This window comes from Bufo bufo, chromosome 4 (assembly GCF_905171765.1).
Source record: "Bufo bufo chromosome 4, aBufBuf1.1, whole genome shotgun sequence".
Taxonomy (NCBI): Eukaryota; Metazoa; Chordata; class Amphibia; order Anura; family Bufonidae; genus Bufo; species Bufo bufo.
In genome coordinates, this window is record NC_053392.1 from 397,999,402 (window position 1) to 398,024,532 (window position 25,131).

At 47.5% G+C, this 25,131-nt stretch overlaps 1 protein-coding gene across 1 annotated transcript in view; it reads right to left on the reverse strand.

Moving 5' to 3' along the window:
- Positions 1-25,060, reverse strand: part of PPIL4 (peptidylprolyl isomerase like 4) — a 47,575-nt gene extending 22,515 nt beyond the window's left edge. The window contains exons 1-10 of the mRNA XM_040429269.1: positions 24,923-25,060; positions 20,771-20,838; positions 19,773-19,837; positions 18,893-19,010; positions 4,225-4,367; positions 2,634-2,730; positions 2,412-2,528; positions 1,299-1,423; positions 450-516; positions 259-370 (exon numbers count right to left, since the gene is read on the reverse strand). Of these exons, the coding sequence (XP_040285203.1) occupies positions 259-370; positions 450-516; positions 1,299-1,423; positions 2,412-2,528; positions 2,634-2,730; positions 4,225-4,367; positions 18,893-19,010; positions 19,773-19,837; positions 20,771-20,838; positions 24,923-24,992 (982 nt within the window). The 5' untranslated portion in view covers positions 24,993-25,060. The remainder of the gene's footprint in view (positions 1-258; positions 371-449; positions 517-1,298; positions 1,424-2,411; positions 2,529-2,633; positions 2,731-4,224; positions 4,368-18,892; positions 19,011-19,772; positions 19,838-20,770; positions 20,839-24,922) is intronic.
- Positions 25,061-25,131: the final 71 nt, after the last annotated feature.

The window sequence follows — 25,131 nt, forward strand, 5'->3', positions numbered from 1 at the left end:
TTAGCAATATGCCACCAGTGTTCAAGGTGAGACAACCCCTTTAACTAAGTTACCCAAAAATGTATATGAAATGGGAAAACCTAAAGTAGACCATGTATGTAAGGAGTAAAAATCCTCACTAGATCATGTGAACAATGTTATACTAAAACTAGTTCCACAAACAAAATACACTCGCACAGTACAAATTTAGTCATTGTACTTATACATTACATTAATAAAAAGATAGTGATCTGTGCATTGCAAATCAGGGGACAGTACCTTTTCCTTTCCATTTTACTTTTGCAACAGACTGACTGAAATCCACGTGAATGCGTCTGTCATCAATAAGTACATTATCCATCTTGAAATAGGCTTTCTCGCAGTCTTCCTCCTGAAAAATATTCAGAGATTACATAATGGATGGTTTTATTTCTTCACTACCAGACTGTTTGTAATATATAATGTATTACCTTTTCAAACTCAATAAACGCGTAACACAGTGATTCCCCAGTTTTCCAGTCTCGTATTATTTCACAACTAGTTAATGGGGGAAAAACCCAGAAATGTTACAATATGAATACATGAATCCTATCTATAAGACCACTTTCACACAGCAGTATTTTGGTCATCAGTTTTGTATCCAGGACATGGAAAAGGTGCAAAGCCTTCCATTATACCGTTCCTCTGTTTAGATTCTACTCTTGCTTTTAGCAAACAAATACTGATGCAAAATAATGAGCAGAACACTGCAGTGTGAAAGCAACTTAAAGGGGTTCTGTCACCTCTAATAACACAAATTCAGATTTTAAACCAGTCATGCTCCACAGCTTACCTTGAATCGGCTGTGCTGTTCTATATTGTAATCCGTCCAGTAGTTTTGCAGAAAAACGACTTTTATAACTATGCAAATTAACCCTGAAGGTGCCCAGAGGGGCGTTATGTTCCCCTTTGTGTGCCCAGTAACGCCCCTCTTACAGTGCCCAAAACGCCTTCCTCCAGAATCCCTAACCGCCCACAGTCTCATCCCTCTCCTCCCCCTCCCTAACGGCCGAGCGAAGTCTCGCGCAGACGCAGTACCCACTGAGGGCTGCGCCAGTGCGATTTGCTGGAGACTGAGGGCAGGAGCTTCATTGTCGTCACTGGGCGAGCGCCGAGCCCAGTGACATCCGATGCTCGCTCTTCCCTCAGTCTCCAGCAAATCGCACTGGCGCAGCCCTCAGTGGGATCACGCAATTTGTTCACTAATTACTGTGCACCCATAAATGTAACCTATTTCTTTTGACTAAAGGCACACAATTAGGTGAAGGTGAAGAGAATACCTTTTAATGGATCCAAATCTTGAAAAGATGATCTCTAAGTCTTCATCAGTCGTAACAGGATTCAATTTGCATACAAAGAGCACATTTTCAGGAGGTTTTATATCTGCATCGGGTATATCGCCAACCTTAAAAAAGAAAACATATTTATCTTCGTTGATATCTCAATTATATGGATAACCAAAAACATACCGTACATAAATGCTGCCAGGTCACAACCTGACACCTATGGGTCAAGTGATGTGCAAATATCCTATCTGACATGACCAATTGGACCACACAAAAGACCCATCAGGTTGCTGGACAAAGCTATGTTCACACTAGGATCATGCTTCAGGATACGACATCACATTATAATCGTTGTGGGTCTGATCTCTGGGACCCACATCAATCTTGAGAATGAAAGTGAATCTGCCCTGTGGTCCCTTCACCACTTTTCCTTGTACAGCCAGGCACCTGAGGGGTCACAGTGCTGATGAACTGTTGTATTCACCTGGGTGGAACTGTGCTGCCATTCTTCTGCACAGTACTCCAAAGGAAACATAAATATGGAACTGCTTGCCGGATCACTCTGCCGCAAGTCTGAAAGTAGCCTTATCATGGCCCAGTAAAGCCCACTGTATGTTGAAAATATTGTATCCTGAGGCCACTGTATCTTAAGGGCCCGCTGTTTGCAGTCTATGATACAAGTGATCAGAAGATCACAAGTTCAAGTCCCCTAAGGGGCCTAAAAATTACAGTAAAAATAAACAATTCTAAATCAATGCGCTTTCCAAATTACAGATGTAAAAATAAACAAAAAAATTAATATTTTAGATAATCGCCAAGTCTGAAAATGTCCAAACTATTAAAATGTAAAAACATGTTTTCCCGTGCAGTGGATGCTGTAATGGAAAAAATATATAAAAAATTGAAAAATGCACGATTCACCAAATTTTGGTCACCGAAAAAATAAATTAAAACGTGCTCAAAAAGTTGTATGTACCCTAAAATTGTACCAATAGCCTTGAGCACTGTCAGAATCTCAAAAAGAGAAGAGATGGGGTGCTTAGGGAATAAAATCCATTCATGAAATAACTCCAGAACATTTATTATTTTCCAATAGAGTATCTTTACCATTTCCAAAAGAACAGCTCTGGTCTTCGCTTCTTTCTCAGCAAATTGTTCTTCAATTTCCTCATGTGATTTTCCTTTGTTGTCATCGATTTCTTCATCAGCACCTATACGACCACTCTGAGATTATAATAAGGTAATGGTTACAATATAAAAGAGGTAAACTACCAAGCATACAAGGGTGAACCACCCACATGTGCATAACTGCCCGGCAGCAATACTTACATCCAACTGCTCTTTTGTAGGTTCTGGGGAACGATCAGGAATGGGAAGGCCTGGGGGGTCATCATAAGGGTCATCCAGAATCACAGTATGGTTTATCCTATCAAAACACAATTAAAAGTCCTCTAATCGTGACATCAGAACTTGTCGTATAATTTAAAGATTTACTAATTGGCAGGGCGAAATAATTAGCGCTTTGCAATTACCTTTCATATGTCTGCAAAATAAAGTGGCTAAAAGATCATGTCCACTGAGAACATTTGTTTGCAAAAAACAAAAGAAGTGTTTTAAGGGGGTCAATGAGTTTTTAATAAACTTCTGATAGGTCATAGAGATATATCAAACGTTTTGATTGGTGGAGGTCTGAGTGCTGAGACCCCCAGCGACGAGAGAGAAGCGCTCAAAAAGAACGCTTTCCCTCCTCGCTTTTCTAATGAGCCCGTCTCCTGCAGTGAAGAGATACAGCATGCTGTGCAAGTTCATCTCGCTCCTTGTTCTATGACATCGGTAAGGGTCTCAGCACTCAGACCCCACTGATCAAAACTTTTAATCTGTCTCTATGAGATATCAAAAGTTTTTGGAAAACTCAGACAATATTTTTATTGGTGAAAAATGTCTTTTTACCATTTGTAACTAGTGTGGCACCTCTATGTGCATCACATGACCAGGGCAGATTTCTATCCTCTGATAAGAATTAAGAGGTTTCTGCACTTTTTTCTACTTGTTATTTTTATGCTCTTGCCTTGCGTAACCCACTATAAAACCTGAAAAAAAAAAAATAAGAATGCAAAAAAGTGATGGTTCCCCCTGAATGACAGCAAACAGGCACTAAAATGATGAGGGATTGATACAGTGTAAAATGTGTACATTATGTATAGTATAGGTTTTCATTACAAGGTGAATACACTTTTTGTTGAATACCTCATTTTAATGACCACCATAAAAAGCATATCAGTAGTCATAAAGGGTGCGTGTGTATATCTCTCTCTACATCCTTGTGTAATGTAACGTCATTCCACACACTTACAGTTATCCATCTCTTGATTATTTTTCAAGGGTTGACCAAACACTCATATGATTATAGAAAATGTCCATTTTAGTTTAAAGGGGTTTCCACTCCTTTACTATTGATGGTCTACATGGCCACAACACCCTGCATCTCTGCAAGTCTGAGCAGGATCTACACAGCTCTGTATTTTGTAGTGGATGAGGCTGGTTACTGCAGCGCTGCACCAGAGTCGATGGGAACAGAGCTGCATTTTTAACCTCTGTCGAATGAGCAATAGAGGAAGTACCGGGCTCTCCATAGAGTAAAACAGCGCTGAAGCCCGCCCATCAGAGCCGGCGATCACACCGGGATCACTACTAGGCGGAAGCCTCCAACTAGCAGTGCGCTATTGTAAACCCAAAAAGTCCTTGCCCTGCGCGATACAGCGCAGGGTAAGGGAGAGCATCGGAGCATAAAATGCTCAAGTGCTCATGTCAGGGGGGCTGAGGGGTGAAGATAGGGGTATGTCCAGGTTCAGCTCTGAACCTGGACAACCCCTTTAAAGTGGCATGGAATATACTGAAAAATGTAATTTGCTCCACCTACCGGATGTCTTGGAAAGGAACAAAGTCTTTATCCACAAATGTCTCATTAATCCTTTTTAACACATCAGTTCCTTCTGTTACTTCCCCAAACACTGTATGAACCCCATCAAGATAATCCAGATTCACTCCTGTAGTAATAAGGAACTGTAAGCAAAGACAGTATAGCTGGTTTGTTAGTTACGTTTACGAATCTCAAACTCACAATCTAAACTTACTACAGATCTGTCCTTTCCCATATTTCCGCTTTGAAAAGTGAGTTGCATGAGCTGACCAGCTTTGGAAAAAAAACCCCAAAAAAAACACTTTGTGAATCTGACAGCACCCAACAGAGATTGTGAAAACCTATATGAATTTTTTTTATTGATTTTTTTTAAACCTTGTGGCGCCCATACCTGCAGCCAAGAGGAGACTTAAGGAAGGACGTGTGTATATCAGGAGAGCACATATACAAACCACGACCAATCTCACAGATTAAAGAGGTTGTCTTGCTACAGATATTGATACTCTATGCTCCAGATAGCTAATCAGATCAGTGGGGGTCCGACACCCAGAACCCCCACCGATTAGCTGTTTTGGGCTGTTGTGGTGCCTGCCTCTATACAGTGTACAGAGCTGTAGGCAGACCGCTCTGTACACTGTATATAGTGGCCATGCCAGGGGTACCGCAGCTCACCTACCATTTAAGTGAATGGGAGCTTGACTCCAGTACCCCAGCGGCAGAAACTACAGTGTCTTAAGCCTTCTTTCAGTCCATACACCATTAGCTTTCAGTGCTACAGCAGCCCAAAGCAGCTGATCAGTGGAAGTGCCGGGTGTCACCCCCCCACCGCGCTGAGATTAAAGACCCATCAATATCTGTAGCCCAGAGAACCACTTTAAAAAGAACTAACAAATAACGAGATTTTGTGAAACTCACCTGTAAAATCTGTTTCTCGCTTGATTCATTGGGGGACACAGGACCATGGGTATAGCTGCTGCTGCCACTAGGAGGCGACACTAGGCTGAAAACTGTTAGCTCCTCCTCCGCCAACTATACCCCCTCCGGCCAGGAGAGAGCTCTCAGTTTGTGCAAAAGCAGTAGGAGAAGCAGAACAAAAAACGGAATACAAACAACAACCGCACACGGTCAACGGACCAGAACGGAACGAGGCCCCAGGAACCTGGCGCCCCACCTGCCATACTTAGAACACGGGGTGGGTGCTGTGTTCCCTAATGACTCAAGCGAGAAACAGATTTTACAGGTGAGTTTCACAAAATCTTGTTTTCTCGTTCATATCATTGGGGGACACAGAACCATGGGACGTCCTAAAGCAGTCCCTGGGGAGGGAAATCAAACAATGTGAAGAAAACACAAGCACATTGTGACAGGCATCACACAGCGGCCTGCAAGACTAGGCGGCCCAGAGCTGCGTCTTCAGAAGCAAGAGAGTGAACCCAGTAAAACTTTGCAAAAGTGTGAAGTGACGACCAAGTCGCGGCTTTACACAACTGAGCCGCCGACGCTTGGTGGAAGTGAGCCCAGGAGGACCTAAGCGCCCTGGTAGAGTCGGCCGTAATCTCCGGGAAAGGATCCTGGTCCCGGACGCGGTAACATTCCAAAATAGTGGAACGGACACACCACACGTTCGTCACCTTCGAGGCTGCCAACCCCTTCAGAGAACCCTCCGGAATGACGAACAAAGTGTCCGTACACCGAAAGGTGGCCACAGCCGACAGGTAAATCCGCAGAGCCCGCACCACATCCAAACGGTGCAACAACACCTCCCTCGGGTGGGAGGGCCGAGGACAAAAGGAAGGCAATACAATGTTATCATTGATGTGGAAAGCTGAAATGACCTTGGGCAAAAAGGCAGGAACCGGGCGAAGCACCACCTTATCCTGATGAAAAAAATCAAGAAAGGTTCCCGGCTCGACGAGCCACCAGCTCGGACACATGCCTAAGGCCCCTTTCACATGGGCGAGTATTCCGCGCGGATGCGTGAGTTGAACACATTGCACCCGCACTGAATACCGACCCATTCATTTCTATGGGGCTGTTCACAAGAGCAGTGATTTTCACGCATCACTTGTGCGTTGCGTGAAAATCGCAGCATGCTCTATATTCAGCGTTTTTCACGCAACGCATGCCCCATAGAAGTGAATGGGGTTGCGTGAAAATCGCAAGCAAGTGCGGATGCGGTGCGATTTTCACGCACGGTTGCTAGGAGACGATCGGGATGGAGACCCGATCATTAATTATTTTCCCTTATAACATGATTAGAAGGGAAAATAATAGCATTCTGAATACAGAATGCATAGTAAAATAGCGCTGGAGGGGTTAAAATAAATAAATAATTTAACTCACCTTAATCCACTAGCTGGCGCTGCCGGCATCTCGTCTGTCTCCTTCTTTGCTGAAAAGGACCTGTGGTGAGCATTCATTCCAGGACCTGTGGTGACGTCATTCCGGTCATCACATGATCCATCACATGATCTTTTACCATGGTGATGGGTCATGTGATGGATCATGTGATGACCAGAGTGACGTCACCACAGGTCCTGGAATGAATGCTCACTACAGGTCCTGTTCAGCAAAGAAGGAGACAGACGAGATGCCGGCAGCGCCAGCAAGTGGATTAAGGAGAGTTAAAAAAATTTTTATTTTTTTTTAACCCCTCCAGCGCTATTTTACTATGCATTCTGTATTCAGAATGCTATTATTTTCCCTTATAACCATGTTATAAGGGAAAATAATAGCAATCTACAGAACACCGATCCCAAGCCTGAACTTCTGTGAAGAAGTTCGGGTTTGGGTACCAAACATGCGCGATTTTTCTCACGCAAGTGCAAAACGCATTACAGTGTTCCCGTAACGCACCCGCACATTTTCCCGCAACGCCCGTCTGAAAGAGGCCTAATAGACGTGATGGCCACCAAGAAGGCTACCTTCCATGACAACAAGCGAAGGGAAACCACTCTCAGGGGTTCGAAGGGTGAATTCTGAAGAACTCCCAAGACCAGGTTGAGATCCCACGGATGCAAGGGGAGCGGTAAGGAGGAACAGAGTGCGCAATGCCTTGAAGAAAAGCCTTGACCGGACCCATTCCCGCCAGTGAACTCTGGTGGAAGACAGGCCCTCGAGACAGAAGGTCGGGTCTGAGCGGTAGCGGGTATGGAACGTCCCCTAGAAGGAGGACTAGATCAGAGTACCACGCTCTGCGCGGTCAATCCAGAGCTATCAAGAGGGCCGAAATGCCCTCCCACTTGATCCTGCGGAGGATCCGGGGCAGGAGGGACAACGGCGGAAAGGGATAGAAGAATGTGAAGCCGTCCCATTGCGCCACCAGATAGTCTACCCCGCACGCTGCGGGATCCCTTGCACGGGCAAAGAAGACCGGAAGCTTGCGATTGAGGTTGGAGGCCATCAGATCCACGTCCCGATGCCCCTACCGGCGACAGAGGTCGAACACCTCCGGATGGAGAGAACACTCCCCTGGACCCATCGTCATCCGGCTGAGGAAGTCTGCTGTCCAGTTGGCAACTCCCGGAATGTGAGCCACTGAGAGCGCCGGAACGTGGGCTTCCGCCCACCTGAGGATCTTTGCAGCTTCCGACATGACGACCGAGCTCCTCCCCTGATGGTTGATATATGCCACAGCTGTGGCATTGTCCGACTGCACCCGGACCGGAAATCCGAGCAAAATGGGAGTCCAATGGCGGAGGGAGAGGTAGATCGCCCGAAGCTCTAGGACATTGATAGACAGTCTGGACTCCGACGGAGACCAGACTCCCTGCATTGTCCGAGTGTCCAGGACCCCTCCCCAACCTTGTAGACTGGAGTCGGTCGTAATGACCGTCCACCTGACCGGGAGAAAGGATCTCCCCGTCTCCAGGTGCGATGGAGAGAGCCACCAACGGATGGCCGACCCAACCTGTGGAGAGAGGCAAAACCTTCGGTCCAACGACTCCCGGGACTTGTCCCAGGAGGACAGGATGGCTCACTGAAAGGGCCTGGTGTGGATCTGGGCGAATGGCACCACCTTGAAGGAGGCCACCATCAAACCCAACACCTTCATGCAAGCTCGAATCGAGACCGAGCGATGCTGAAGCAAGCGGAGAACCGAGCTGCGAATATCCCTTATCTTGTCCGGAGGAAGGCGTACCAGGGCCACTTCGGAGTCCAGAGTCATCCTGAGGAATCGAATACAGGTGGTCGGAATCAGGGAAAACTTCTTCCTGTTGACTATCCATCTGAAACGGGCGAGAGAATCCAACGCGATACAAAGACTCTCCTCCCACTGCCGGGCAGACGGCGCCTTGATCAGGATGTCGTCCAGGTATGGGAGTAAGGCAATGCCCCTGGAGCGCAGAAGGCCCATGAGCGGGGCGAGCACCTTGGCAAACACCCGCGGAGCTGTCGCCAAACCAAATGGGAGGGTGACGAACTGGAAATGACTCGAGTTGATCGTGAAACGTAGATACCGTGATGGGAACGTGTAGGTAAGCGTCCTGTATATCCACGGAAGCCAGCCATTCACCTTGCACCAAGGAAGCTATGACGGAGCAGGGGGACTCCATCCGGAAACTGCGTACCCGAAGGTACCGATTCACCATCTTGAGGTCTAACACCAGCCGGACCGAGCCCTCCTTCTTTGGCACAATGAACAGGTCAGAGTAGAAACCTGAGAACCGCTCCTCCGAGGGAACCGGGGAGATCACTCCCCTTTCCAGGAGGGAGTGAACAGCCTAACAGAAGGCCGTCGCCCGAGCAGGATCCTTGGGGGGTTTGAACTCCAGTTTGTAGCCCGAGGTGACCACCTCGAGTGCCCAGGCGTCCGTGATGTGGGCCCGCCAAACCTGAAAATGAAGGAGTCGACCCCCCACCCAGACAGGTGGGGGCACACCTTCATGCTTGGGATTGCTTACCAGAGGAAGACCGCTGTGGTTGAACTAGAGGACGCCAGGTGGGTTGGGGCTTGAAGGAAGGCTTCCACCGCTGGTCCTGGGCGGTCTGCCTCGGGGCCTGCCAGTGAACCGGCAAAAGGAGTGAGATCGGGCCACAGAGGGGCGAGGACGAGAAGTGCGCTAGGGCTTAGGCTGCGGAAGGTGGGTGCTTTTGCCGCCCGTGGCTTCCGAGATGATTTCGTCCAGCTTAGGCCCAAAGAGACGAGAACTCGCAAAGGGAAGGGACAGAAGAGACCGTTTCGATGAAGAATCCGCCTGCCAGGCCTTAAGCCAAAGTTCCCGGCAATTGGAGACGGCAAAAGCGGAGGACCGCGCGACCATGGAACCACCGTCGAGGGCCGCCTCGCAAATATATTTCCCTGCGTGAGAGATCTGGACCGCCAGGGCTTGAAGTTCCGCCCTGGAAGGTCAGAGTCTAGGTCTTGGTGAAAATGGGGCGAAGGGCCGAACCATTGGCCGTAAAGCCGGAATTAGACTTACCGGTAATTCATTTTCCACGAATCCACCATGACGGCCCAGAGAAAGAGATTGACCCCTGACCTCTGTAGGGGCAGGAACAGAGATAGGTTTAAAGGACCCCTCCCACCACCATTCACCAGTGAGTTCCAGATTATAGTGCCACAATCACCAGTTAACAAGTGAAACCACAAAGTGTTTTTTTTTTTTTTGGTATTAAGTCATACCAAATTTTGGAGTAAAATGTATTTTCGGGTGGGATATAATGCCGTCATGGTGGATTCGTGGAAAATGAATTACCGGTAAGTCTAATTCCGGCTTTCCACTTCACCACCATGACGGCCCAGAGAGACATAACAAATTATATACGTCTTATGGTGGGGCAATGGCTTGTAGGACCTTGCGACCAAAAGCCAGGTCAGAGGACCTGGATAAGTCAAGTCTGTAATGTTTAGTGAAGGTATTTACACTAGACCAGGTTGCAGCCCGTCATATTTGATCTAGGGAAGCTCCTGCTCTTTCAGCAAAAGAGGCCGACATGGCTCTCGTAGAGTGAGCCCGAATGACCTCTGGACAACTGATGCCTTCGATCCTGTAGCAGTCTGTAATAGCCTGTTTTACCCATCGGGCAATGGTAGATCTGGAAGCTGCCTTCCCCTTATTTTTACCACAAAAGAGCACTAGTAAGTTGTCCACTTTCCTCAGGTCTCTAGTGACCTCTAGGTATTTTAGCACTGTTCGTTTAATGTCCAGGGTATGGAAACGTTATTCTCCAGAATTCTTAGGGTTTTCACAGAAGGAGGGAAGGATGATCTCCTGGTTCCTATGGAAGTCAGTTACTACTTTTGGTAGAAACGTCGGATCTAGCCTCAAGGTGACACGGTCGTCCTGTATTGTGAGGTATGGTTGTCTTATTGACAATGCTTGGATCTCGCTCAATCTTTTTCCTGATGTTATAGCAATAAGAAAAGCCGCCTTCTGGGAAAGATGCTTCAGAGAACTTGAGTCCAAGGGTTCGTAAGGCGGACCTGTGAGTCCGTTAAGGACAGTGTTTAAGTCCCAGGTAGGTACCTTAGATTTGAGAGAAGGTCTTAGTCTGGCTGCCGATCTTAGGAATCTTTGGATCCATCTATGGCTGGCTAATTCGGAATCGAAATATGCACTAAGTGCTGAGACCTGGACTCTAAGGGTAGAAGGACTTAACCCAGACTCTAGGCCCTTCTGCAGGAAATCCAAAATCTTCAGTATATTCGGTCTGGTTTGGTCTGGGGCTTCGTCGCCCGACCAGGTACAGAACTTTTTCCAGATCTTAAAATAAATGGCGTTTGTCACCTTCTTTCTGCTGGCCTTCAAGGTGGAAATAACCCCCTCAGAGAGACCTCTACGTCTTAGAAGGTTGGACTCAGGATCCAAGCCGAGAGACTGAAGATTTCCGGATGGGGATGGAGAACCGGCCCCTGGATCAGGATATCCTTCGTCTTGGGGAGAATAAAGGCTTCCTGAGAGGAGAGTTTGGTTAGAACCGAGAACCAGCTCCTCTTGGGCCAGTATGGAGTGACCAAGATTACTCTGGCTCTGTCCCTGATGATTTTCTGGAGAACCCTTGGGATTAATGGGAACGGAGGGAAGGCATATGCAATGTCCCAGTTCCAGTGTAGGGAGAAGGTGTCGATCGCTAGGGGCCTGTCCCTTGGATTTAGGGAGCAAAAGGTTGATACCTTTGCGTTTATTCTTGTAGCAAATAGATCTACCAGAGGGAGGCCCATCCTCTGGACGATCAGATTGAAGACGTCCCTGTTTAAAGACCATTCCCCCTGGTCTATGGTAGTCCTGCTGAGGAAGTCCTCTGCACAGTTTAGGCTTCCTTTTAAATGAATCGCAGATATCGACCTTACGTTCTTTTCCCCCCAGAGGAAGATCTTTTTGGACAGACCCTCTAGTTTCTGAGACCGTGTGCCCCCCTGATGTTTGAGGTAGGACACGGTCGTTACATTGTCTGAATAGACCTTTATATGTTGATTTCTTAATTTTGGAGCGGCTACCTGTATTGTCTCCCAAACTGCCCTGAGCTCCCTGTAGTTTGAAGACTGAGCTGCAATACTTTGAGGCCAGTCTCCCTGGTAGAGATCGGAAGAAATTTTTGCGCCCCACCCCTTTACGCTGGCGTCGGTATGAATAAGCACTGCTGGGGATTTGAACCAGACCATGCCCTTCGTTAAGTTTTTTGTTTGAAGCCACCACCGTACTGAGGATTTTATGTGGCCTGGGATCAGGATTTTCCTGTCCAAAGAGGATAGATTTTTGTCCCACTTCCTTAAAAGCCAGGACTGAAGGGCTCTGTAATGGGCCTGGCACCAAGGGACTGCTACTATGCAGGCTGTCATCTGACCTAAGAGACTCATCGCTTCTCTGCACGAGAAGGCTCGACGTCCCAGGAAGGCCCTGATAGCTGACTGCAGGTTCTGAATTCTTTCTGCTGGAAGAAAGGTTGTTAGTTTTTCTGAATCTAACAGAACCCCCAGGAATTTTACCCTGGTCTATGGAACTAGGGATGCTTTTTTTTAGGTTTATCACCCACCCCAGAGATGTCAGCAGAGAGCAGAAGATGTCTCGGTCTGCTATAGACTGATCTACTGAGTTGGAAATTAGTAGAAAATCGTCTAGGTAAGGAACGACCGTCACACCCCGAGACCTCAGGGAGGAGACCATCTCTACCACCAGCTTCGTGAAAATCCTTGGGGCTGAGGCCAGCCCGAAGGGGAGAGCCACGAACTGGAAGTGGTGAACAGACCCTCTGTGATCTCTTATTGCAAACCGCAGGAACCTTTGAGACTGGAAGTGAATAGGAACATGATAGTATGCGTCCTTTAGGTCGATTGTACAGAGGGACGCATCCTTTTGAATTAAAGGAATGGTGGAATTTAGAGATTCCATCTTGAATTTTTTGTAGGTAACAAATTTGTTTAGCCTTTTGAGATTTATGATCATCCGGAAGGAACCCTCCGGTTTCTTTACTAAGAAAAGGCTGGAGTAGAAACCCTGCCCCCGTTGAAGTTCGGGAACAGGAATTACCACTCCCAAGTCCCGGAGGTTTTGAACCTCCCTCCAGATCTGGCTGTGCTGACAAGGAGATGGGTGGTGAGAAACCAGAAACACATTTGGAGGGGGGGGGGGGGGAAGATAACTCTATCCTGTAACCGTATCTGACAAGATTTTGAGCCCAGAGGCTGGGAGAAGTCTGTTGCCACTGAGCAAAAAACTGGGATAGTCTTCCCCCCATCCTGGCGTCACTGTTTGTCACCTCCCTTGTTTTGGGGATTAAGGAGGAAACCTCTACCCCTCCCCCCTTTTGGGTAACTCCAACATCCGGATTTACCCCTACCACGAAAGGAGCTATTTTGGGAAAATTGGCTACGAAAGGAAGATTTCCTTTTAACGGTCTTCTCTTCAGGGAAACCTTTCTTCTTATCTGTTGCCTTCTCAAGGATCCTGTCCAGTACAGGACCAAACACATATTCCCCTGAGAAGGCTATAGAACATAACTTCATCTTGGAAGAGATGTCACCCGACCAAGATTTCATCCAAAGTGCCCGTGGGGCAGCATTGGACAAAGCGGCGTCCTTGGCTGAGAACCTAATAGTCTCTGCAGAGGCGTCCGCTAGAAAACCCGTGGCGGATTTTAGTAGGGGAATAGTATCGAGTATCTGGTCCCTAGATGTCTTGTTAACTAGATGACCTTCTAATTCATTCAGCCATAGGTACATAGACCTGGCGACTGAAGTAGCAGCTATGTTTGTCTTGACGCTAAACATGGCAGCCTCCCAAGACTTTTTTAATAAACTGTCAGCCTTCCTTTCCATAGTGTCCCTTAACTGACAGGAATCCTCAAATGGAAGTGAGTTTTTTTTATTGACCTTGGCCACCTGGACGTCAATTCTAGGAACCTCGTCAAAAATCTTAGAATCTGACGGGTCAAACACAAAGGCGGTTCCTGAACTCTTTGGAAATTCCCAGTTTCTTTTCAGGATGGGCCCATTCATCCATCACCATCTCCTTAATGTTTTCATTTATGGGGAAGACCCTGGAGCGTTTGATCTTCAATCCACCAAACATCTCCTCCTGAACCGTATGGGGTCGCTGGATATCCTCCACCCCCATGGTATCCCTGACAGCCTTTAAAAGGTCACTCATCTCACTGGAGGTAAAAGAAATATTTCCTAGCGTCCTCGACGATCTCGCCCTCAGATAGGGGGTCGTCGTCCTCCTTTTTAGAGGATGAGGCATCGTCCTCTAAATCCTCGGAGTCAGAAATATCCGCCATCCTGGGCCGTTTAGGTGGGCGAGACCCCCCGATATCCTCACGGAGGGAGGCCAGGGAAGATTTAACCTCTTCCTGAATCATGGATCTGAACTCCTGCATAATTGAGGGCTGTTCCTCTCTCACTAATTTAGCGATGCAATCCCTGCAAAGTTTTTTTGTATAGTCATCAGGAAGCCGGACGGAACACTGGATGCATCTGGCGGTCTTCTTTGACTTTTTTAAAGGTAATTTGGCCTAAAGTGAGAGAGGCAGTCCATTAAATTATGCCCCTCAGGTATAGGAGCATAATATAGATGCAGTATACCCGCAGACCCCCAGGGGGAGGGAACAGTGAATACACTAGGGTGTGCACACCTACATACACCCCCCCCCCCTCCCCCTGGTATCCGTGAAGCTGCCGGCTGCCCAGGTGGGCTACTCACGCAGGGGCGCTCTGAAGCGGTCTGCTCCTTCAGCTGCGGCTCCTTTTGCTGCGGCTCTTTCTCCCTCTCCTGGTCCGACATGTCCGGTGGGCGAGCGATGCAGAGAGCGCAGCGGGGAAGAGTGCTGGGAGCATTTTTGTAGAGGCCCCGTCTACTTCCGGGTTTCACCGGCAACCCGGAAGTGACGTCAGACGCGCGCGACTGCGCAGAACGTCCTTTCGGTCGGCTCCCCCACAGGGAGGTAGGCGACCTGCGGCAGCTCAGGGCAGGCTTCCCTCCGTAGGGAGCGTGACCCCGGCGTCACCCTGCCAGCTTTGGAACTAGTCCGCCGGAGAGCAGGGGACGCTTTCCAGGATGATAGACCCGTAAGGGAGGCCACAAGGACCGCCGATGCGGTCACCCAGGTAACTTAGAAAATAAAAAAACGAGGTCCACTTCACCTCCCTGAAGCCAGAGAGGACTTTTCTCTGTCCTGGCCACTATAGGGGCAGGAACACACTGGTGAATGGTGGTGGGAGGGGTCCTTTAAACCTATCTCTGTTCCTGCCCCTACAGAGGTCAGGGGTCAATCTCTCTCTCTGGGCCGTCATGGTGGTGAAGTGGAAAGATAGATTTAGCGAGGGATTCAATCCGCCTATCCATCAGGTCCTGCAAGGAGGAACCATCTGCTACCGGAATGGTAGTGTGCTTAGCCAAGCGAGCCACGGGTGGGTCTATTTTTGGCGAGGAAGACTATTTACTCACAGAATCAGGGGGAAACAGATAGAGAAGATCCAAACGCTTTGGAACTAGAAAGCGCGAGCCCGGCTGCTCCCAAGCTTTGGTCGTCAGTAGGGAAAAGTCGTTGTGGACCGGAAAAGACTTCAGGGCCTGCTTGATTCGCAGGAAGGATACCCCTTGGTGAGAGGAGGAGGAGCTCTCATCCTGCAGTTAGAAAGTGTCCCGGACCGCCGACACTAGACTATCCACCAATGCCGCCATCTGGCAAGAACGGTCAGGATCCGACTCCACGATGTCCCCATCCGATGAGGGATCCCCCCTCAGAGAGGACGCTTTGGACGGCGAACCGGGGGGAGGAGGGGATGGCGATGCGTCCGAGGAGGAGATGTGACCGTGCCTGGGACGCTTGCCGGGGGTTCTGCCCCTGTATTGGGTGCCCTGAGAGCTCGCTGGCTGCGCAGGGGACGATGTCTCAACCAAGCGACCCATCAAGGAAAGGGTGGATTGGGAGATTTTTGAGAGGTCCGCTCCACACTACCTGGGGGAATGGGCATGTCAGCGGGCTGTAGACTCTGGGCTGGCTGGCAGGATAAACACAGGGGGTTCGCCTGTCCACGAGAAAACTTCACCTTACATGCAGTACATCCATCCTTTGACGGCAGGAAGAGAAGGCCGCGACGGGAAACTAAGCGACGCCCCCAACGGCTGCCGCATTAGGCCACGCCCCCATCGATTGGCAAAAGACCGCGAAATTGAGGCAAAAAAACATAAGGAAAACGGGGCACGCCAGGAAGCAGAACAGTGAGGGAGACTCAGGGCCAAAGAGAGAGAAAGAGAAAGACCGCAGGAGCAGAGTCGCTCCCGCGCGGCCATTAACCCTAACAGTGCCATCGCCCCCTCCAGCTGCCGTCTTGGTAGGAACGCTGGTGCTAATGCTCCCCAGCTCCTCCGATGCGATTAACCCTCGCAGTGCCAGACATACAAACACAGAGAGACATACTTACCCGTCTTCATCTGTGGTTTTCACCCTTCTAACACAGACCAGCAGGGCCACCTCTTCAGTCCCTGGCACAAGTGACAGGGACTTGAGTGAAGGGCAGGAACAGGTGGCCCTATGGCTGGGGGGGGAGCAGGAGAGACAAGCTGACCTGGTCCACTTTTTCTTCTTGTCGGAGGCAGAGCGGTGGAATATCCATCACCGGTCAGCCTCCTGGGGATGCAGAGCCCCGCTGTGGCTCTGGACCCCCATCTCCAGAAGAAAGAAGAAGAAAATATAGGGGGTCTGCCTCCTACGACACTAAGCTAAAAACTGAGAGCTCTCTCCTAGCCGGAGGGGGTATAGCTGGCGGAGGAGGAGCTAACAGTTTTCAGCCTAGTGTCACCTCCTAGTGGCAGCAGCAGCTATACCCATGGTCCTGTGTCCCCCAATGATATGAGCGAGAAAAAGAGTTTGTGGGTCTGTACTATAAGCATTCACCTAGAAGACTCATGCAGTCAGGCACAACTCTCGTCAAGGCTTGTTTAGGTAGTTACTCCTCTAAGAACTAACTGGTCAGCTAAAGCAAAGATTTGACATGTATCCTGCACTGCTCCCAAATAGATGAATCTCAGCAATACACAAAAACTGTATTATATTGTTAACTTTGCAATATATTAAAACTAGAAAAGCTACAATTTCTGGGGAAATTGTGTGAAGTGTTCTTGCCTCCACCAGTAGTCTACAACTGGACTGGGCAGAGTAACTGTGTGGAGTGTTTGGAGTGAGTAAAGATAGTAAACATTTCACTAACTAATTGATTTAAAAAGTGCACATGGCAAGCTTGATAGAGTGAGAAATGCATTTCAACTTTTATTTTTATTTATATAGCACATTTAATTGCAATGTTGTTGCCCAAAGTGCTTCACAGTTACATTAAAACATATATTTATAAAAACATTAACAGCAGATTTGTGTAGGTGGGCTTGAAAATGAGGGAGTGGTGGCAATTTAGAAATCATGTCCTGATTTTTCAGCTCACACTCTAGCTTTTGTTGCTCTGCTGGCTGCTCACACACCTGGGTTCCTATGGCAACTCACTCTACAGCAAGGGCAGAGAAGAGCGGTTAAAAACAAACTGCTCCAACTTGCTCACTTCACTGGCGGTTGCCATCTTCAAACGGTTGTAGTTTAAAAATTATAAATCCTACAGAGAGCTTTATATTCTGAGAATCACAAGACCCAGACCTACTTTTTGATGCATAATATGTCTCTGAAATAATATAAATGAAGACACAGTCGCAGTTTAGAAATTGCCCTTCAAATATGAGGTGGCTAGAGTGGAGTTTCAATGAATGTCAATGGGCAGCGTGAGTTGCAAACAAATGGTCATATTGTGAAAACTAAGAGGACTATGGCTTATCCGTGGACATTTTTAGTGGCAGCAGGGATACCTGAACGTTTTGATATAAGATTTGTGTAGGTGGGCTTGAAAACGAGGGAGTGGTGGCAGTTCAGAAATCATGTCTTGATTTTTCAGCTCCCACTCTAGCTTTTGTCAGCTCCCACTCTAGTTTTGAATATTCCGCCATTCATAACTATGGGACCAATTTTGCCACAAAAACGTAAACTATACGGCGAAACGTTTGACAAAGTAATAGCACACCAATCGGGAACAATCCGCACGTTTCAGTATATTACTGTCTATGTAGTGTAAATACTGTGGGAGGAGTTAGGGTAGTAAATTTGGCTATAATAATAATAATAATAATATATATGTGAGATAACAGTAAGTGGTCTTGCCATGCAAGAACACTTAAAGAGGACCTTTCATCTGAATCAAGTAAGTAAACTGAATATACATACATGGAGAGCGGCGCCCAGGGATCCCCCTGCACTTACTGTTATCCCCGGGCGCCGCTCCGTTCTCCGGTTATAGGCTCCGGTAAAGTCACAGTTAGGCTCCACCCATTGGAGCCTGCCGCGGTCTCCTTCTCCTATGCTGTAGCGCTGGCCAATCGCAGCGCTCAGCTCTTAGCCATGCTATGAGCTGAGCGCTGCGATTGGCCAGCGCTACAACATAGGAGAAAGAGACGCCGGCAGGCTCAAATGGGTGGAGCCTAACTGTGACTTTACCGGAGCCTATAACCGGAGAACGGAGCGGCGCCCGGGGATAACAGTAAGTGCAGGGGGATCCCTGGGCGCCGCTCTCCATGTATGTATATTCAGTTTACTTACTTGATTCAGATGAAAGGTCCTCTTTAAAAAGGCATCTAACTGGTAATACAGATGCAGCAGTTAACAGTCACAGTGATAATGCGTTAACTAGATGTGATAACTGAGCAAGTGTGACTGTTAACTCTGCTACATCCATACATGCCTTTTTTATTTTAATAAGCCACAAAAGTATAAAAAGTTTAATTTTCTTCCACTAAGGAGAAGGAGACTGTGGCTCACACCATATTATTTTTGGTCTGTGTAGAGTTGGTAGATATTTAAAAAAAAACAACTGCAGATCCCATTATGGGGTCTACATACATCATAAAGTATAAACGAATAATAAGTGAATGCAGCCTTTCTCCTCAGTTTTCTTATGGAAAAAGAGGAACTTGCCAGAATCCTTGGAGCCACAGACTTGGGAATATCTCTAAAGATGGGTTCCACTTCTAGTCGATCATATTTTTATCCTTTTTTTTTTTTTTTACAAAACATAATTTCCTCTAAATAAAAAATAATAAAAGCAAACAATTTCTGAATGTTGCCATATGTACATTCATGATTACTCCATAGGATATAATAAAGATATGTTGCACAGGGTCTCCTCTCTCACCTGTGATCCATGCTGATCACTGCCATTGTTCACCATTGACACTGTTCCAAACTTCTTGTGTTTTATCCTTGGCACTTTCTCAGGTTCAAAATAAGATGCCTGGTCTCCATACAACTTACTGAAATAATAGGTGACATATGAGATAATAAGGAAGAATAAGGAATACATGATACCAAAAGATACCAGCAAGCAAGCATCTCTCCCAAGTAGTAAAAGCTAACCAGAGTTTATATGAAGAACAGACAAGAATGCTTCTAGGAGATATGGATCAAATAGTTCTGAGAGCTTAGCAGAAAACTTTTTGTACAAATCTAAATTAAACATCTAAGGCTACTTTCACACTGGTGTTTTAGCTTTCAGTTTGTGAGATCCGTTCATGGCTCTCACAAGGGGCCCAAAACGGATCAGTTCAGCCCCAATGCATTCTGAATGGATAAGGATCCGCTCAGAATGCATCAGTTTGGCTCTGTTCAGCCGCCATTCCGCTCTGGAGGTGGACACCAAAACGCTGCTTTCAGCGTTTTGGTGTCCGTTTGACGAAACTAAACCAAACGGATCCGTTCTAACACACAATGTAGGTCAATGGGGACGGATCCGTTTTCACTGACACAATCTGGCACAATAGAAAACGGATCCGTCCTCCATTGACTTTCAATGGTCTTCAAGATGGATCCGTTTTGGCTATGTTAAAGATAATACAAACGGATCCGTTCTGAACGGATGCATGCGGTTGTATTATCTGAACGGATGCGTCTGTGCAGCTCTATAACAGATCCGCACCAAACGCAAGTGTGAAAGTAGCCTGAAACATGCGATTCCATAGGTTAATCGGAGAAAAAGAAAAAGCATGCACATTTAGCAACAAAAGTGAACGGCATACCTAAAGATGGACTCGCCTCCTCTGCCTGTTCCTGAAGGGTCGCCAGTCTGTATGATAAAATCTCTCTTTTTGGAGGAAAAGACAACGGTGAATACCACAGATTTGGAAAAGACACAGGGCAATTGGCTTCACACATATGACACAACCAACATCTCTTTCGGGATACTGGCTATATCTGTGCATTCAGATGCCACATTTTTGTTTTCTTTACAAGAGAATAAAAATGGTAATAGAAAAATTTGACCCAAATTAATGACTTGCGGGCAACCAATTCATCAAACAGAAACGGTCTTCCCACATAAACATTGTAGATGTAGTCCGTATTTAGTAGCCACAACCAGGAGTGGGTCCTAAACAGACCTGATGAAATCACCAATGGGTGAATGAGGTGCAGAGTTGAGGAAGCGCTGGTTCTGTGCTGATCCTCATTTGCGGAGCGACCCATCCAACACCCCCGCCGATCAGCTGTTTGAAGAGAAGGTGGCGCTGTATGCAAGCGCAGCCTTCCCTTCATTGTTTACCTGCTCGCCGTGGACATCGCAGCGGTGAGCGGGTTTAATTACAAGAAGCCATCCCATTCACTTCTATGGGGAGGCTCCTTCCTATACACTTTAATAGGAACGAGCCGTTCCATTGAAGTGAATGGGATGGCTTCTTCTAATTAAACCCGCTCACCGCTGAGCTCGCACGGACAGCAGCCTTCTCTTCAAACAGCTGATCAGCGGGGGTGTCGGAATTCCAAAGTGGCTGTGAACTGCAGTGACTACCGGGTGTAGATGCTTAACCTGCGGCCCTCCAACTACAACTCCCATCTTGCCATGCTGTAGGCTGTCCGGGAATGCTGGGAGTTGTAGTTTTACAACAGAAGGAGGGCCGCAGGTTGGGTATCCCTCTCATAAACCATGGTACATACGTACTACACTGTAATTACTACCGGGGCACTGCTCTACCGCATGCCAGTGTTAGTAAATGCGCACCTCATTCATAGGAATACTGACCTGCACATTGTGAATGAGACAGTAATTGTAGTATTTTATCTTGCAGAGCTTCAGGAAATTTAAGCAAGCTAAAAGGAAAAAGAATATGCATTACAAAAAGACAACAGAACAAATACAATAAAGGTCGGAAAGCTTTCCTCCGATGCAGCTAGCAATCACCGGCCATTTATAAGAGTAACAGACGAGGATCAGCAGACGGGTGCACATCGAGCAGAACAGATGCCCAGATACTGGTATTTACAAAGGGGTTCATGCACGATCTGGCATCTGGCCTGCATCTCTCTGGACCCATCATCCTAGAGGGTCACTCTTAGGCTGTCTGACACTTTTTCAGACAAATAGAAAAATGTCATCAGTTTTGGAAAAAGTTTGGCTTCTAAATGAAATTGGGTGCAACGGATTTACAAAAGTTGTCCTGAGTCCTCAGTGCTGAAAATGATGGCTCCAGCTACCGAATGTATGAAGCCAGGGCTTAGCCACGTTTCTAGTCGCCATGATGATCGGGTCATTTTTGGCCCTGTAATTAGTAACTATGTTCTTGAAAGAAGTGGTCTCACACTTGAGAAACGCCACTTTTTAACCAATGTAGAGATGTAAAGAGTGGCTCTAGTTCTGCTGGACTATTCCATGGCCTCCCATTGACTGCTACATCTGCAGAGACAGGTGGACACGAGCAGCTTCCACAGATGAACACAGGGAAACAGCATACAGATATATATATATATATATATATATATATACACACACACACACACACAATGGACAAAAGTATTGGACACCGCACACACTAGACCTACTAGAGCTTTTATGACATCCCATTCTGATTCCACAGGCATTAACATGGAGATGTCCCCCCTTTGCAGCTAAAGCAGCTTCCACTCTTCTGGGAAGGATTTCTACAGGATTTTGGAGAGTGACTGTGGAACGTTTTGTCCACTGGGCATAGTTGTGCAAGAATGGAAAAGGGCCTTCCCCAAACTGTTCCCACACAGTTAGGCCTCATGCACAAGACCGTGGTGTGTTCTGCGGTCCGCAAATCGTGGAACGGCACGGACAGCCTTCAATATAAATGCCTATTCTTGTCCGCAAAGCGCGGACAAGAATAGGACATGTTATATTTTTTTTGCGGAGCCACGGAACGGAGCAACGGATGCGGACAGCACACGGAGTGTTAAGACGTCCCTTGACTTGAACTAAGAGGCCTGGGCCAAACCTGGAAAAACAACCTCATAGCATTAGGCCTCATGCACACAAACGTATTTTGTTTCCATGTCCCTTCCGTTTTTTTTGCGGATAGGATGTGGACCAATTCATTTCAATGTGTGCTGTCCATATGTCCGTTCCGTAGCCCCGCAAAAAATATAGAGCATGTCCTATTCTTGTCCGTTCTGTGGACAAGGAGAAGCATTGTTACAATGGATCTGCAAAAAAACTGATGCAATACGGACGTCACACAGACGTCATCCATATTTTTTGTGGACCACAAAATACATACGGTCATGTGCGTGTAGCCTTGACCCTTCTCTGCCAAACTTTACAGTTGGCACAATGCAGTCAGGCAGGTAATGCTCTTGTGGCATTTACCAAACCCACTCGTCCATTAGACTGCAGGATATGGAACGGGTTTCCACTGCTCCAGAGTCCAGTGGTGGCATGCTTTACAACACCCCGTGTGAAGCCTGGCATAGTGCTTGGCGATATATGGCTTGCATGCTCACCCATGGGAATCCATTCCATCACGCTCCTGAACAGTTTTTGTGCTGCTGTTAAAGGGGTTGTCTCACTTCAGCAAATGGCATTTATTATGTAGAGAAAGTTAATACAAGGCACTTACTAATGTATTGTGATTGTCCATATTGTCTCCTTTGCTGGCTGGATTCTTTTTTATTATAAACTGCTCATTTCCATGGTTAGGACCACCCTGTAATCCAGTAGCAGTGTCCGTGCTTGCACACTATAGGAAAAAGTGCTGTCCTCTCTGGTGCTCTAGTGGCCGGGACTGTGGGAGCGCACATAGGCTGATGCTTTTTCCTATAGTGTGCAAGCACGACCACCACTGATGGATTGCAAGGTGGTCGTAACCATGGAAACAAGCAGTGTATAATGTGATGGGAATATGAATCCAGTCAGCAAAGGAGGCAATATGGACAATCACAATACATTAGTTACTGCCTTGTATTATCTTTCTCTACATGATAAATACTATTTACTGAAGAGAGACAACCTCTGATGGAGTCCGCAGACTCATTCATCCTGTGAAGCCATTGTTTATGCAGGCAAAAGATGGTGCTGTGTAAACAGGGATCTGCTGCCCTGAAGTAATGACTGTATGAGGAGTGGTGGCAGCGGTAATCCTGCATCCTGATACAGGAGATGACTGAACTCCTCTAAGGAGCAGGCAATTATCAGGAACAAAGGCTTCATCCCCAATAACTGCCTGCTCAGTTGGCATGTGGAGATGCACCATTCGGCCTCATGCACACTACTTTCACCCGTGTGCTATCACACTGCCCCACATCTGTATTCGTTTTGCTGATTTGTGGGGTCATTCCCCAAACTATAGAATATTCCCTATTCTGCAGATGTGAAGTCATTTCTATTGATGGCAGCGAGACAAATGTGTAACCAGGGCCGGTGCAAGGATTTTTGCCGTCCTAGGCAAGATAAAAATTGCTGCCTACCCCCCCTTATCAGATGATCTGCCCATATCATGTTCCACCCCTTTCTCAGCTTTTAAATTAAAAGAACTGCTATGTTTCCCTTAGGGATAATCCAGCTTCTTGTAGCTGTCTCTTTTTGCGGAACGGAATTGCGGACCCATACATTTCTATGGGGCCGCACGACGTGCGGACCCGATCCGGAATTGCGGACCCGGATCCGCAACTCCGATCCTGAAAAAAATAGAACATGTCCTATTCTTGTCCGCAATAGCGGACAAGAATAGGCATATTCTCTTAGTGCCCGCAAAATGCGGAATGCACATTGCCGCTGTTCGTGTTTTGTGGATCCGCAAAACACACATGGATGTGTGAATGGACCCTAAATGTGAGGTAAATTAGTTTCCAATGTAGTATTAATAACTAAACAATTACATAATAAACATATTGCATTATCTACTTACCACCAGGACAATAAGATGATCTGGTCTCTGGCTGCAGTCTGGCTCTGGGGACTCCCTTGTCACTCTCATTCCAGCCCCCCCCCTCCCTTGTCACTCTCATTCCAGCCCCCCCACCACCACCACCACCACCACCACTAGTGTAGCGTGGCCGAGCTCTGTTCGGTCAGCGGTACAGGAGCATTTGTTTCCTGTACCCAGCCGGACTGAAAGGAAGTGCACACTAAGTGAGCACTTCCTGTCAGTCCGGCCGGGTACAGGAAACAAATGCTCCTGTACCGCGGACCGAACAGAGCTCAGCCACGCTACATTAACAACAGCACAGAGCAGACACAGCATGACAGCAGGCAGGCTGCGCAGCACTGAGCCGGCGGCCGGAGATTCTTTAGAGCGGCAAGCGCTCAGCCGCTCAGGAGGCACCCCCTGCTACAACGGGCACCCCCTGCTAAATGGCGCCCTAGGCGACTTTCACACTTGCGGCAGGACGGATCAGACATGCTGTTCACCATGTCTGATCCGTCCTGCGGCTATTTCGCCGTGCCCCGCTCCGTCCCCATTGACTATAATGACTGCATGTCAGGTTTTTTAGTCCGGTGGCTTTCTCCGTGCACCGCCGTAGCTCCACCCCATTATAGTCAATGGCGAAATAGCCGCAGGACGGATCCGACATGGTGAACAGCATGTCGGATCCGTCCTGCCGCAAGTGTGAAACTAGCCTTACTGGTGGCGCCGGCCCTGTGTGTAACGCACACAGAAGGTTATCCGTTTTTGCAGATCCATGGTTTGCGGACTGAAATGTGGACAGGGTCCTGTGCAGGAGACCTTACTGGCCTGTTGTATCAATGGCATCCTATAAACAGTATTATGCTGGAATTCTGGGGGCTCTTTAGAATGACCCATTCCTTTACCAATGTTTATAAGGGCAGTCTGAGTGGCTAGGTGCTGGATTTTATACACCTGTGGCAATGGGATTGAATGGAAGTCACTGATAAGAGCTGTATCTGTGTGCATCTCTTCACTCTCTGTCCCCTTACCTCGCGGCCTCTCCTCAGTGTACAGATCGATGACGATGTCCCCCAGCGTGGTCTCCAGCAGCACGGCCATGGCCTAAGCCCCGGTTTAGTCCCTCTTTCTATTCCAAAGACACCATGTTTCGGCCCAGGGAACTACCTTCCTCGGTGACGTCACTGACCGCGCCGTTTCGAAAGGCCCTGCTACTATTACGGTAAAGGCTAAATCCCAT